The 13,741-nt window shown below is 50.5% G+C and overlaps 1 protein-coding gene across 13 annotated transcripts in view; it reads right to left on the bottom strand.

Moving 5' to 3' along the window:
• The window catches only part of Epb41l1 (erythrocyte membrane protein band 4.1 like 1), a 125,048-nt gene that overhangs the window by 44,428 nt on the left and 66,879 nt on the right, over nucleotides 1–13,741 (bottom strand). For all 13 annotated transcript variants that reach the window (XM_029537146.1, XM_021194661.2, XM_029537145.1 and 10 more), the window contains 4 exons: nucleotides 5,153–5,343; nucleotides 4,146–4,310; nucleotides 3,621–3,725; nucleotides 3,059–3,101 (listed from right to left, as the gene is read on the bottom strand). In XM_029537146.1, coding sequence (XP_029393006.1) covers nucleotides 3,059–3,101; nucleotides 3,621–3,725; nucleotides 4,146–4,310; nucleotides 5,153–5,329 — 490 coding nt within the window. In that variant the 5' untranslated portion in view covers nucleotides 5,330–5,343. Of the gene's footprint in view, nucleotides 1–3,058; nucleotides 3,102–3,620; nucleotides 3,726–4,145; nucleotides 4,311–5,152; nucleotides 5,344–13,741 lie in introns of those variants that run through there.

Raw genomic sequence — 13,741 nt, 5'->3', positions numbered from 1 at the left:
TGTGTGTGTGTGTGTGTGTGTGTGTGCGCGCGCGCGCATGCATGTGTGTAGGTGTGTGTGCGTGCCTGTGTGTATGTGTGTGCATGCGTGTGTGTGTATGTGTGTGCGTGTATGCATGTGTATATGTGTGTGTAGGTGTGTGTGCATGTGTGTGTAGGTGTGTGCGTGTATGTGTCTGTAGGTGGTATGTGTGTGTGCGTGTATGTGTGTGTACGCGTGTATGTATGTGTATAGGTGTGTGCATGTATGCGCGTATATATGTGTGTGTGTGTATGTGTGTGTAGGTGTGTATGTGTGTGCTGAGCTAATAATGGGAAAGAAGATAAGAAGAAAAGTAACCGTTCACCAAAGCACAGTTAGCAGATGAGAATGTGGAGACCCAGGCAACATAATCACCCTAAGGGTGCGGTTTTTATCGATTTGCTGGCTGGCTAATTTTGTTGCTGGTCTGTTTTGCTGCAGGTTTTCTTTTCAGCACTCAGGACCAAACCAGGGCCTTGAGCCTGCCAGGCAATTACTCTGCCGGCAAGCTACCTTCCCAAGCTCTGCTTCCTTTTCACAGATGAAGATTTTAAGGATCAGTCAGCCACCTGACCCCAGAGCTCAGTCACAAAGACTCCTTAAAAAAGGCCTCCAAGGACACAGGCTCTGACTCAGGAAGGACAGCAGTGACAGCAAATGATACAGAGCCAGCGCACACTGAGTACACCCAGGCAGGCGCTGCTGTGTCGTGTACAGGACACTTCATTTCATCCTCAGAGCAAGCCCAAAGCTCGGCTATCACCACCCCACTACAGTGAGACACAGGACTGAGACACAGAACAGTTCAGAAATTCCAGAAGTGGGCACTGAGCTAGAACTCACATTCAAACACCGTGTCCAGATGCAAACGGCAGCTAGGCCTGGTCATGTCTAAGTGTTGTCACTTTCCTGTCACTCCAGCTGAGGCCAGAAGGGCTAGTCCACTTGCTGAGAAGAAGTAGAGCCTCAGAGGCATGGCCCAAGGTGTCTTAGGTGACAGGCAGCAAGGCTCGAGGGACAGATAGCTATCCCGGAAGCCCTAGATACCAGGGCTCATGAAGCCACCACCATCAAGGGTGAGGGGAAGTGACCAGCCACAGAAAGGAGGCAAAACTGCTCCCCTAGGGTCCCAAAGGACAGGACTGGGGTGAGTCGGTGGCCATTTCAGAGATGGGCACAGAGGCACAGCTCCGATAGAGGAGGGTGAGGGTGTGTGTGTGTGTGTGTGTGTGTGTGTGTGTGTGTGTTGACCTTGTTCATGTATTATGGAGACCAGAGGCTGATGTGCAGTGTCTTCCTTTGTCTATCTTTAATGCTTTCTATCTTGTTATTATTATTTTTAAAGATTTATTTGTTTTTATTTGACACATAGGAGTTTTGCCTGTGTATCAAGTGTGCCATGTGCATGCAGTGCCCACAGAGGCCAGAAGAGAGCGCCAGATTTTTTTCCCCTGGAACTGGAGTTAGAGCTGGTGGGTGCTGGAAAGCTTCCCGGGTCCTGTGCAAGAACAGCGAGTGTGGTTAACCACTGAGCTGTCTCTCCAGCACTACTTACTCTTGACAGGTTCACACGTATGCACAATGTATCTTGATCACATGCATCCCCACTCCCCCTCACAGCCTACCCCCCCCACCTCACCCTTAAGTCCTCCCTCTTTTCCTTAGACACAGACTCCAGGTAGTGCTCCCTGCACTGCATGAGTGCTCACTCTCACCTAATTCTCTGATACTAGTTTCTCACTGACCTCACAGCTTATCACTGTGGCTAGACTGGCTGGACAGCAGGCCCTGGAACCCACTGTGTTACAGATGTGTGTGGCCCTACTGGCTTAATCCGGGGCTGAGAGTCTGAGCTTGGGTCCGCTTGCTTAAGCAGCAAGCACTTTACCTATTAAGGCAATCCCCACCCCCACCCCGTCTTCTAGAGGAGCCGCTTCCTAAGGATTGAGGCTACGGGGTGCCAAGGCCTGTGACTTGAGCTGTCACAGGACCATGTCCATGTGTCAAGACAGGTGGGCAGGACCTCCAGGCTTGCTCTGGGCAGTGACCCTAGGGCACTGTCACTGGGCCGGCCTGCCTCTCTTTTCCAGGCTACTAGTCTTTACTAACTCTACACACTTGGCTGCCTGCATCCGTTCCAATTCTTTCAAAGCATGAAAGGCTGGCCTCCCAGCAGGGCTGGCACTACCAGAAGACAACCTAAAATTCTGACCTAAAAGCCTGCTGACCCCCAGGAGCATGCTCTGCCTATGTGCCTGCATCTTTGTCTCCAACTGTCGGGGATCTACAGGAAAAGCTCCTCAAGTCGCCTCCTGTAGAGTCAGCTGGCTTCCAAGGGCCAGCGACCTGCTGTCATAGCAACAGGCTCAGCTATAGCTTCCCAGCCAGGAGACCAGGGAGTCCAACCCTGCAGAGGCCAAGCATATCCAAGGTGTGGGGCCTGGGCCTGGGCCTCCGCCTACTACAGGTCCGTTTGCTAAGGCTACCCACCTCCTCCCTCCACTATTTGAAAGCCTTCTCACCCTTCCCAACACGCTTTTTCTCTTGGGGCCAGAAAAGACAGGCTGCCAACCGGCTCATTGCCCTCCTCCAGAGGCATTGATATGGGAACAAGACAAAAGCTGGGGCTCAAGATGGGCTGAGACAGCACTTGGCTCTGTGACCTTATGTAAGGAACTGCCACTCTCTGGACCTGAATTGAGGGCTGTTAGTTACTCCACAGTCCCTGGACAGAAGGCTAACTGTATCCAGGTCATCTGTTTGTCCCCTCTTTCTGGAAGACTCTGCAGAGCTGATTTCCTGGACGCATTTACAGTTTCTTTACCTATCGGCTGTGTGGCTCTTACCGTTGCTTCTGTTCTCTGGGCCTCAGACTTGCTATCAATAATATAATGCTACATCGTTCCTCTACTGCCTTCCCTTAGACTGGCCATGAATGGCAGAGGAGATCCAGGAGCACATCCCAAAGTCGGTGGGAGCACTAGATCCAGGCCCCGCCCACCCATCCTCCCACACCCAACCACAAGCAAACACTCACTCCGGATCTGCTTCTTGATTTCCTTGGAGGGGTCCAGCCAATTCTGGAAGAGAATAGATTTGTCCTTTAGAAGGAAGATGCAGGAGTGGGCAGAATGGAACTGGGAGAGGCGACTATCCAGAAGTGGCCAGCTACAGACTCTCATGGGGACATCCTTGCCTGGATCCATTTACCTGGCACTAGGGAATGAGACCTGGATTCCCAGCAGGGTTTGGACATGGTACCGGGGCTGGGATTGCCCTGAGATGGCCACAGTGACCAAGTATTGCGGCTGTAACTAGCTGGAAAGCCAGGCAGCCCTGCCTCGGGTGGGAAGAAGACACTGGATAGGGACCGCTCTGTTACTCAGGGAGCCCATGCAAGCTCATCATAGCTCTCCAGCTGCCCATTTTGGAATTCCTTAGAAAAGACTAGGGGCAGGGAGCGGGGCCAGAGACCTGTGAGCGGTTAGGGCTGCTAACTTAGAAACAAGGCATGCCTACTGAACGTCTGGGGGAGGCTACGGTCAGGACTACAGAAGTCTCCCTGCCACCCGCCACACCCTGCCTCCCCAGCCGGGCACCTTCTGGCTGTCAGCGTCACAGAAGGTCAGACCGAAGTAGTCCTTCTCCAGGAGGTTAAGGTGCTCACAGACCAGGTCAAACAGCACCTGGCCCCGGCCGTGCTTCTGAGGGAGAAAAAAAAGAGTTTTTGTGAGGCTGGTGGACCTGCTGTTGGGGCTGGGAGCTGACTCAGGTCCCAAAGCACAAGGGAAGAGTGCCCACAAGTCCCCCACAATGGGATTATTTTGTGGTCAACCCTGCATATCAGTCCTTAAATGGGGACATTTGTACCAAGGCACAGACACCCCGAGACACCTTTTTCTGATGCCAGTCTGTGCTGAGTCTTAATTTGGTCTGCAATAGTAATGACCCTTTCTGGACCTCGGTGTCACCATCTGTACCAGGGAGTACCAGGCCAGGCCACCACTCCGGACATCACAGTGGGTCCTCCTGTGGTTTGGCTTGGACTCAGAACACACAGGAGCTAGCCTGGCGCTGAGGCCAGCCAGCCTGGGGCAGGGCATATGGTGCTGGGCGTCTCCTACCTCCACTTCACACTCGTACTCAGAAGCGTCGAGCAGGGTGACACGGCAGATGGCACTCTTGAACTTCTTGGCAATCTTCTGGGGTGATTTCTGGGCCTTACTGGGCGTGGTCCTCTCCGACAGGCCATCGGCCTCACTGTAATCCTTATCCTCCATATCCAGGCTCTGTGGGGCCAAGCAAGGAAAGAAGTCAGAGGACTTGAAACAGCAGGAGTAACAGGGTGGCTGAGGCCAAGAAGCCCCTAAAATAAGATGTGCCACCGTCTAAGACCCTCAGGGTGACCAGGAGTTGTAAATGGGTTGGTGTAGAATGGTAGGGATTTGGGGTTTCCACATGAGCTGAGGGGTTTGTGTCTTCCTGCAGGCTACTGCTACCGTGGACAGCCTCTGCGGATAGAAGCAGCCCAGAGAACTGTCTTGTCCCTCTCCCTAGAACAGTGAGTGACTCATCAGGACATCTGTCTGGTCTCTTCCACCTTACCTGTCACTGGGTCTGACATAAGATGGGAGCTGTGGGGAGCACAATGGAGGGAAGAGCTGGCTCCCTCCGTGAGTGTGGCCAAGTCCTTGCCTCTCTCTGTGCCTGTTAGGAATTAGGGAGTCAGTGAGCCCCTCCCTCAGGCTTCTGTAGTTCTCAGGGGATGAGTTTTGTCAAGATCTCACTGGGTTTGCCAAGCTCGAGTAGGAGGCAGAAGATGAATGTGGAAAGGACTGTGTTCTGGGTCTCACCTCCACCTCTGGCTTTGTAAGTGGCTTTGGGTAACAGGATTCACTGCACTGAGCCACAGATCTCCTCAGCATAAAATGGGGGAGATGAAACCTCCCCTCTTGGGACTGGATAATTAAATATAAAATGGCCAGCATTCCCCAGCCCAGAGGTCGGTGTATAACAGGTCATGAACGCATCTGAATCCTTCCTTTCCAGCTGAGGAAATACCAGAACCCTAAGAACTGGTCCAGGAGGACTAGTGGGGAGGGAGGAGGGATGTCCCAGGCCCCGTACACACCTGTTCAGCAGGCCTCGTATCCTGCTGGGTCAGATGCTTCTCATTGGAATTGGTCTCTGGGTGGCTGTGGCCCGCGGGGGTCACTGGGGTGGTCACAGCTGCGGCAGCCTCAGGCTGCTGTGGAGTCTCCTCCTGAGCCTTCTTCACCTCAGAATCTGGGCCTGTCTCTGTTGTCATGGTGACCAGCACGCCTGCATTGGAATGAAGGAGAGCATGTGATGAGGGAAAGGATGATAACGTGACAATAAGGGGGCAGGAACCGCTCGCATGCAGTGCAGGACAGAGAACCAGAGAGAAGGCAGGGGTGGGAGACAGAAGGACAGAGGAACAGGAAGAACAAGAGTGTGAGGGCCTCCTTCTTGTGTGTCCAGACGTAGGATCTGGATCCTTCCTAAGGATGATGAGGGAGTCTCTAGGGGTGCTGCACTCTGCAGCAGATGCCAGCAGGGCCCTGGTCAAGCTGACTCTCCCACTACACCCGGTCTACAACAGCCCCTCAGCTGATGTACGACACTGAACGCAAACTGAGAAAGCCTTGGATTCCCGACCTGTGTGTGTGAGTTTAGGCAGCTCCCTCACTTCCCAAGCTGCAATAACTCTAACACACACACACACATACACATACACACACACACCAGCCCCAGCTTCACAGAATGCTGTCAAGATGGGCCCCCCTGGACCAACACAGGTAGACACCAGCAGAAAATACTCCTTGCTGCCCATGGGAGTGGTCAGGGTAGCAGGGCTCAAGCTGTCTGCCTGCCACAAACGTGCCACCTCACCTCTCTGGGACTCATCCCCAAGCCGAGGGACTTGGGGGACATCTCTGGGACAGATTTCCCCTCTGCAACATTCAATGATATGCCAGACAAGGCCATGAAGGTGCTGTCCAGCAGTTCTGTTGGAATTAGCCAGCTCCAACAGACAGAAACTTCAACGGCGCAGCTTCATGCTTTATTCATGTTGTAAGGACTATAAACGAGACTTGCCACCATGAAGAGAAATTAGGAAAATTAAATGACCTTAGGGATGAGATGGGATGAGAGGGACGCTTCAGTCATACTCCAGACACCTTGGAATTACTTGGATCTTTTTTTGGTTTTGAGACAAGGTCTCAGCATACAGCCCCAGAGAACTAGCCTTGAACTCACTATGTAGTCCATGCTGCACTGAACTATTTTTAATTGTTTTTATTGTTGTTGATGATGCTTGTATGCACATGCACACATGCAGAGGAACTTGGTTCTCTCTCCCATGAACTTTTCAGAATTTTGTTCTCTCTTCCATGATTGGTTCTGGGGATCCAACCTGTGCTAAACGCACTTTTATCCACGGAGCTAGCCCAGCACCCGAAGCTTGAGGTCTTGATCCTTCAGTCTCAGCCTCTCCAGCTGAGATTACAGGTAGGTGCCATCACAACCAATACGTGAGTATATGCAATAAGGGTATTGCCTTGTAAGGTTGTTTTGTTTTAAAGCCAAAAGTACCCCTTCCCCGACCACACCCAGAGTAAGAGAAATGGGCAGCAAGCATCTCACTTTGGTCTAAGTCCCCTATGGCATAGTATACGTGCAACACTCACAGGAGACCTGCGGGGAACTTATCCTCAACCCTACACACATACACACACACACACACACACACACACACACACACACACACACACACCAAAGGCCTCTGAGAGACAGACTTCTAACACCCGGAACCACCCACGTGCTCCAGGTCTCACACTTCTATTCATTTATCTATGCCAGGGATGCGAGGGTCTCATACCTATATCATTAGCACTTGGGAAGCTGAGGCAGGAGGATTATCACAAGTTTGAGGGCAGCCTAGGCTACAAAATGAGACCTGTCATATATATATATATATATATATATATATATATATATATATATATATGGACCAAATGACATCAAACAAAACATTTAATTTATTCATGTATTCAAATGTGTGGAGGGGATGGGGGTGGATTCCAGGGCCTCAAACACAGGGCCTCACGTAGACCTCTCTGCATTCCCATGGGCACCGGACAGGCCCAAAGCAAAGGGAGACCACAGGTGAGCCCAGGGCCATGAAGAGGTCACTGGTGTCCTCCACCCACAGGGCCCACATGGAAGTCCTTGTGAGCTGAAGCAGGAGGCCTGCACGGCCCCATTGCTGCTATTGAACAGCCGGATGGGGAAGAGGAGGGCAGGGCCGCACTGATTCACACAGAGATGCTCTCTTCCCGCCTTTACTCTGATCTTAAGGAGCAGGGAGGCAACTTCAAACCAGTTCCATAAAGACAAACTCCGCCATGCACGTGAGCTCTGGACACACAACAAACACCACAGCCACTCTGAGGGAGTTCAAGCCCATGCAGGGTCACAGTCCTGTCTGCTGAGCCCAGGACCCTCCTTCCTTCAGCCCTGAGGGTTGCCAGTCCTTGTCTGGTGGGATCAAGGGGTAAAAGCTCTTTATATAGTTTTGTGTTTAAAGACATCCAAAGATGGGGTGAGAGAGAGCCCAGTGGTTAAGAGCACCTGCTGTTCTTGCAAAGGACCGAAGTTCAATTCCTAGCACCCACACCAGGGAGCTCAGAACAACCTGGACTCCAGCTGCGGAGTGGGGAGGGCTATCCAGGTCCTTCTTAGGGCCTATGCCATCAGCAACACACACACACACACACACACACACACACACACACACACACCGACCCTGCCTGGTATCCAGGCAGCCCCTGGGGTACATCCACAAATTTCCTTCCTGGGGCCTCTGTTTGGCTTCAGCCCAGACTCTTGGAACTCTTTCCTCAACCTGTAGCTTCCTGGAAATAGCTAGGAGAGAAATTTTAAGTGAATATTCCAAATTTTCCTGCAGATCCTCTGGTAAGCCAGTGCTACAGCTAGGAAGAGCTGGACACCATTTGAGAAATACTCTACCCCACTTCTGTCACAGGTAAGACTTGAGTCACACCTTCAAAATGTGTCCCTTAGCTTCTCCAGTCCGCTCTCCTTCCCACTCATGGCCTAACTCTCCGGATCTGAATGGCAGGCCCATCTTTTCTCTCCTGCACTCAGCTACCCCCAGCAAAAAAAAAAAAAAACAACAACAACATAACCTCCTCAAAGGAGAAAGAGCTCAGGCCCAGGGGAACACCAAGGAGCTACAGTGAGGCCACGGCCAGGGGGCTGGATACATAAATACAGGTGTATGTATCCTCTTGAGAGAAGGAGAAAGGTATGCAAAAATCACAGCAAGCTGTTGAGCGAATGGGCACAATGTCAACAATCCACACGATGGACCCCATCCTAGTAAACACACAGATCCTCATGACAATGTGAAACCGTTAAACCTGTCACTGTGTAACTTAATATATGCTAATAAAAGCATTAAAATATGAACAGCTAGGTAAATAAATGCTGAGGACCCCACAGCCCCCATTAGAAGAAGAAGAGCTGCCAGCATTCAAGGCTTCAGCCTAGGAATAGAAACACTTCAGCTTGCCTAGACTCGCCGACATTTGCCGGTCCCATCCCCACCTTCCAGCTGAAATCTGACAGCTCATCATTTCCTGCATTAAAATTTCAAACTCCTTTATTTGGCCTCTCTCATTACATCCGTCTCAGCACTCCCCATGAATCTTCAACCGTCTCCTTACATAACGCGCCTGTACAAGGTAAACAAGGGAATTGCCTTGCTCCTAGATACAAGCTGAGGTTCATGGTGTGTGTGGCACAGCCTGCATCCTCAAGTGCTCTGCCTGCTCCACATCCTTTCCTGAATATGTGGCTTAACTCTTCCAGCTTCCAGGAAGCCTTTCCCAGCTGTTTCCCTGCCAAAGCATCTGCACACCCTTCCAGCCACATGGAACCTCCCACTCCCTGCGTTTCTGGCGAGCATCATCTGTCCTGATTCCATGTTGGCTTTCCCACTTGGCCTTTCACCACTGTGCTCTGACCACTGTAGTGTTCCTTCCAGGACTAAGGGTCACATCTACTGGAAACTAGAACTGAACAGTACTCGACAGATGCCATTGTGGTAATACGTAATGTTGGTGTGGGGATAAGAATGGACCCATGAGAGACAGGATGGAATCTCTTAGGTCACCAAAGACAAACAAAAGCCCTATGTGACTTCCACGAAAACATTCTGCTCCTGTACCACATTTTCCACGTGTGTCAGCCACTTATTCTTGTTCCAATCATCACGACATTCCCATTTCTCCATATATGAGCAGCAATTATATTTCCTTTGGTGGGTATGTTCCAAGACTGCATATTAAAATCACCTAGACCGCATTCTGTACCAATAAACTTATTAAAAATCCTGAGGCTTCTATATTTGAAAACTCAGGCACACCGTTTCTGGGGATTTTAAATTTCAGTACAATATTTTGGGGTTGTTATTTTCTTCCTGAATAGCGGAGCAATCTCCAGGCCAAATCAGGCTGGTTCACTCTCACTCCAAGGTCCTTGGTAGTTCCCAACTCTTAAAACAAATATACTCCAGAATACAAGCCAGCATCCTTTGCCATGCTCTCTGAGAATAGGATTTCTTACTTCTAGTTCTGTGCTCCCACTGTGTCTCTTTGCGAAGTCTTGACTGTCTATAGGATATTGCCAATAAAATGGCAATAATGAAGCATGCATTCATTTTCAGCTTGCGGCGGGTGGGCTTGTCAGGACATAACATCCTGGAAAGTCAAGTGGTATGTACAAGGGACATCTTAGCAAAGTATCAGCTACGTTATCTCCAAGTCTCAGAACTAACATTTTCCTCCTGGTTTGTTCAAGATCAGGCTCGCGTCAAACACCTGGCCTCAAGTGATCTTCCCCCGCTGTCCCAAGGACATGCCACGAGCTGGTGATAAATGATGCTGATCCTCCTGGATTTCCCTCTGTTTCTTTCCTTCTCCTTTTCTGCCCACCCCACCTCCATCTCCTTCTACATCTGGTTGGCCCAAAACTTGCTTTGTAGACCAGGCTGTCCTGGAATTCACAGAAACCAACCTGCCTCTGCCTCCCAAGTGCTAGGATAGAAAGGCACCATGCTACCATGGCAGGGCCCAAATCTTTACACAATAGCCTTAAAACTTGAGTCTAGCCAGGTATGAAAGAAAGCTCATACCTGCTCTCCCAGCTGTGGGAGAGGCTCGCTATGAGTTCGAGGTCAGCCTGTATTATATAGTGAGCCCACAGTAAGACCTGGCCTCAAATAAACAACTAAATCCATGCACATAAACCCTAGATGTTAATAAGGAATTTTTTTTTCAGATGCTTGTGGCTTCAGATAACAGGAAGAGAAAGAGCTCAATAAATACTGTTTAAGCCTATTTTAAAACTGTATTAATTAAAAATAAAAATAACATTTTAGAAACATATAATAAGAATCTTTCTTTGACAAGCCCAAGGATAACAGCACTGTCTCTCACCAGGCCATAGAAAGGGAGCCAAGATGTAGCCTGTGGCTTCTGACACAGCGGGCTACGTCACGTGGACGTGATTCTTGCACAGGCTCGGGCCAGCATACACTGGGAGAGCTGCTGGGTGGCCAGGCCAGACCGGTACAGTCAGGGCCCTTGGGGGAACCACGTGCTGGTTCCCATGGAGCTCACTGCAGAGATTTAGGTCCTCCAGGGTATGTTTTAGCCTTACACAAGAGTCTGGGTACCTGCTGATCCACAGTGTGCTCTTCTTACCCAAAGCAGGCTTCTAGGGTAGGGGGCAGGAACGGAGTTGAACCATTTAGAAAGAGGAGGCACTTGGGCTGAGTCACCCTGTGGGCAAGGGGCCAGTCCATGATGCTCTTACTCCTCAAGAAACATAGCAAGGAAGCTCCTTACAGCCTGGCAGGAAGGAAAGAGCAGGAACGAGGGTCCTGCAGGCAGCCTCTTGAGAGTCAGAAGTGTCAGGGACTGATACAGAAGGACAGGACTCCCATCAGGGAGCACCGATGTGGCCAGGCCCAGGCTAAAGACGTCCCATCATTCACAGAGCCCTCCTGGCACAGCAGTGAACACTCAGGCCAGGGGTGCAGACATGTCTGCTTAAAACACAGGCAGAAAGAGAAGGCTCCACAAGACAGAGGGCAGCCGGCAGGGCCAGGCTGGCGGCACCGACATACGAGGAGGGCAAATACACAGGATTAGAGACGAGAAAGGTCAGCCAGAATGTCCGTGTGGACGACGTCCATGCCACCACTGCCTGGAGAGAGGGGCCCTGTGTGGCCTGGGCTAGGGCTGGCTCGGCAGGATGTCAGCATCTGGGGCTCCGCAGGGCCACTCAGCAGCCTTCCTGTTCTAAGCTTCCCATCTGGACGGCCTGCGGGGAGAAGGCTCCTCGGCTGAGCCATGGCCTGGCGGCTGGACCAGCTCTTTAAAATGAATCAGCTGACGTCTGGTTAACCTTCAAGCCAGGGTTGGGGTGAGCGAGTCAGCATCCAGTCATGAGGTACCATGTTCATTTCTCAGCCCCCCTCGCTACCTCCCGCATCCAAACCTGCTTGATCCAGGGCCTCCCTCCCCACCGTCATTCCTAGCATTGATTCTCCAAGAGCAACCATAGCAATCTTCACAGGAGTCCACTTGGATGCCCTTAGTATAACCTCCAGTGGTATGTGGCTGCACAAGCCTGTAACCAAAGCCCTCGGGAGGCTGAGGCAGGAGGCTCTTAGTTCAAGGCCAGCTTGGGCAACATATCAAAACCCAAACATCTCTAGTGACTTCCCATCAAAATAAGGCACACCCTCCCTACTACACTGTAGTGCCCATCTTTCCAGCATCTGCCCCTACCCCTGCCAGCGATCACTGCCTCCTCTACCGTAAGCAGCCTTACAGCCTCTGCCTTTGCTTCAACTGTGCAGGCTTGACCCTGCGTCGGGACTCTGTCTTCCCTGTTCATGAGCAGTGACTCTGTCCCCTCTCCTGGTAGGACAACGTTCACCTCCCTCTGTCTACCCTTTTTAACATGGGCCCCTCTCCCTAACTTGCCATTGTGACAAGCCAACTTGTCTGTGCTTCTGTTAATTCGAGTACTTTCGTCTGCCTGTTTTTCCAGCGAGGTTTGTTTTGTTTTTGTTTTTGTTTTTTGGAGACATCATCACAACTGAGCTTATGTTCACTGACTGACTGACTTCTACTCTCCTCTGGAATATGAACTCTATGGAGATTTCTGTCCCATTCATCATTACTGCCAGGCCTTCAAGCGATTTTTGATAAATTACTATAAACATTGAGCCAGGTGTATGGTAAAACAAGTTCAAGACCAGTCTGGGCAACCTCAAGACCCCACCCCCAAACCAAACAGAGCCCTGAGTGGTAACTTGTGTCTACAATCTCGGGGCTTGGGAGGTTGAGGCAGGAAGATATGAAGTTCAAGACTACATAATGAGACTACCTCAAAACAAAACTCTAAGAAAAAGTTAATATTGTACAAAGTGAACATTCACAGTTCACTGTGTGCCAGGTATTGATCTACGGAGTCAGCATAGTGAAGTCCTGCAGGAGCCTGTAATAGGTACTCTTAGAATCTCCACTTTCCAAATGGGAAGAATGAAACAGAAAGGTTAAGTAACCAACCCAAGATCAGACAGTCGGTACCAGGGCCAGGATTTCCGGGCTGCAGTCACCTCAGGAGTCCTCCCGACTCCTAGCCAGGCAGCCTCTCCTCTGACTTATCAGGCCCGAATCACAGGATTTTTAAACCAATCTCCTGCTACTATCCTTACCGAATCGATGAGAGCCCACAGCTGCCAAGAAACTGACTTTCACAAGGACATGACGCTGGGCCAGATTGCTATGATCTCAAAGGGTCCTCTACTATACAGCACTTCAACATCCTCAGGCAGGGGGATCACAATGGAGGCTAAAATTTGCAGGGGTGAACCTGGCAAAGGACTAAGACACAAATCCACTAGGAAGAGCCACACTTAGAATCTGGACCACTGGTTTTCCTCTCAAGGCTACCACTTCCTACCTGAGGAGCATCCAGGCAAGAAACTTCTCTGTTTCCTCATGTACCTCCCACACTGGAGTAATACCACAAGAATAACAGATTACAGACACTGCTAGGACTCTGTCGTCAGAGAGAAGTGCACATGAGCAGTCACGCACTAGATGGTGAGGTTGTCTCTTCTAAATCCTAGGCATTGATGACACCAAAGATGTCTGCCCAGGTGTTCCAGGGGACTCAGATTCAGGAGAAGAGCAGCAGTAGGAAGGAGGGCAGAGGAAGGGAGAGGAGGGACGTGAAGGAGACAGGAAGGGAATTGGGAGAGAGGGAAGGGTTTAAGAAAGGGGGTCAGGGCCAGGCATGGTGGTGCACACCTTTAATCCCAGCACTTGGGTGGCAGAAGCAGGCGGATTTCTAAGTTCGAGGCCAGCCTGGTCTACAAAGTGAGTTCCAGGACAGCCAGGGCTATACAGAGAATGCCTGTCTCAAAAACCCAAATAAATAGATAGATAGATAGATAGATAGATAGATAGATAGATAGATAGATAGATAGATAGATAGATAGAATGGGGTTATTTGGTTTTCTGGAGTCCATCTTCTTGAGTTCTTTATATATAATGGATATTAGTCCCCTATCTGATTTAGGATTGGTAAA

This window comes from Mus pahari, chromosome 3 (genome assembly GCF_900095145.1).
Source record: "Mus pahari chromosome 3, PAHARI_EIJ_v1.1, whole genome shotgun sequence".
NCBI lineage: Eukaryota > Metazoa > Chordata > Mammalia > Rodentia > Muridae > Mus > Mus pahari.
The sequence above is the reverse complement of the archived record's forward strand: the minus strand, read 5'-3'. Positions and strand labels throughout refer to the sequence as shown.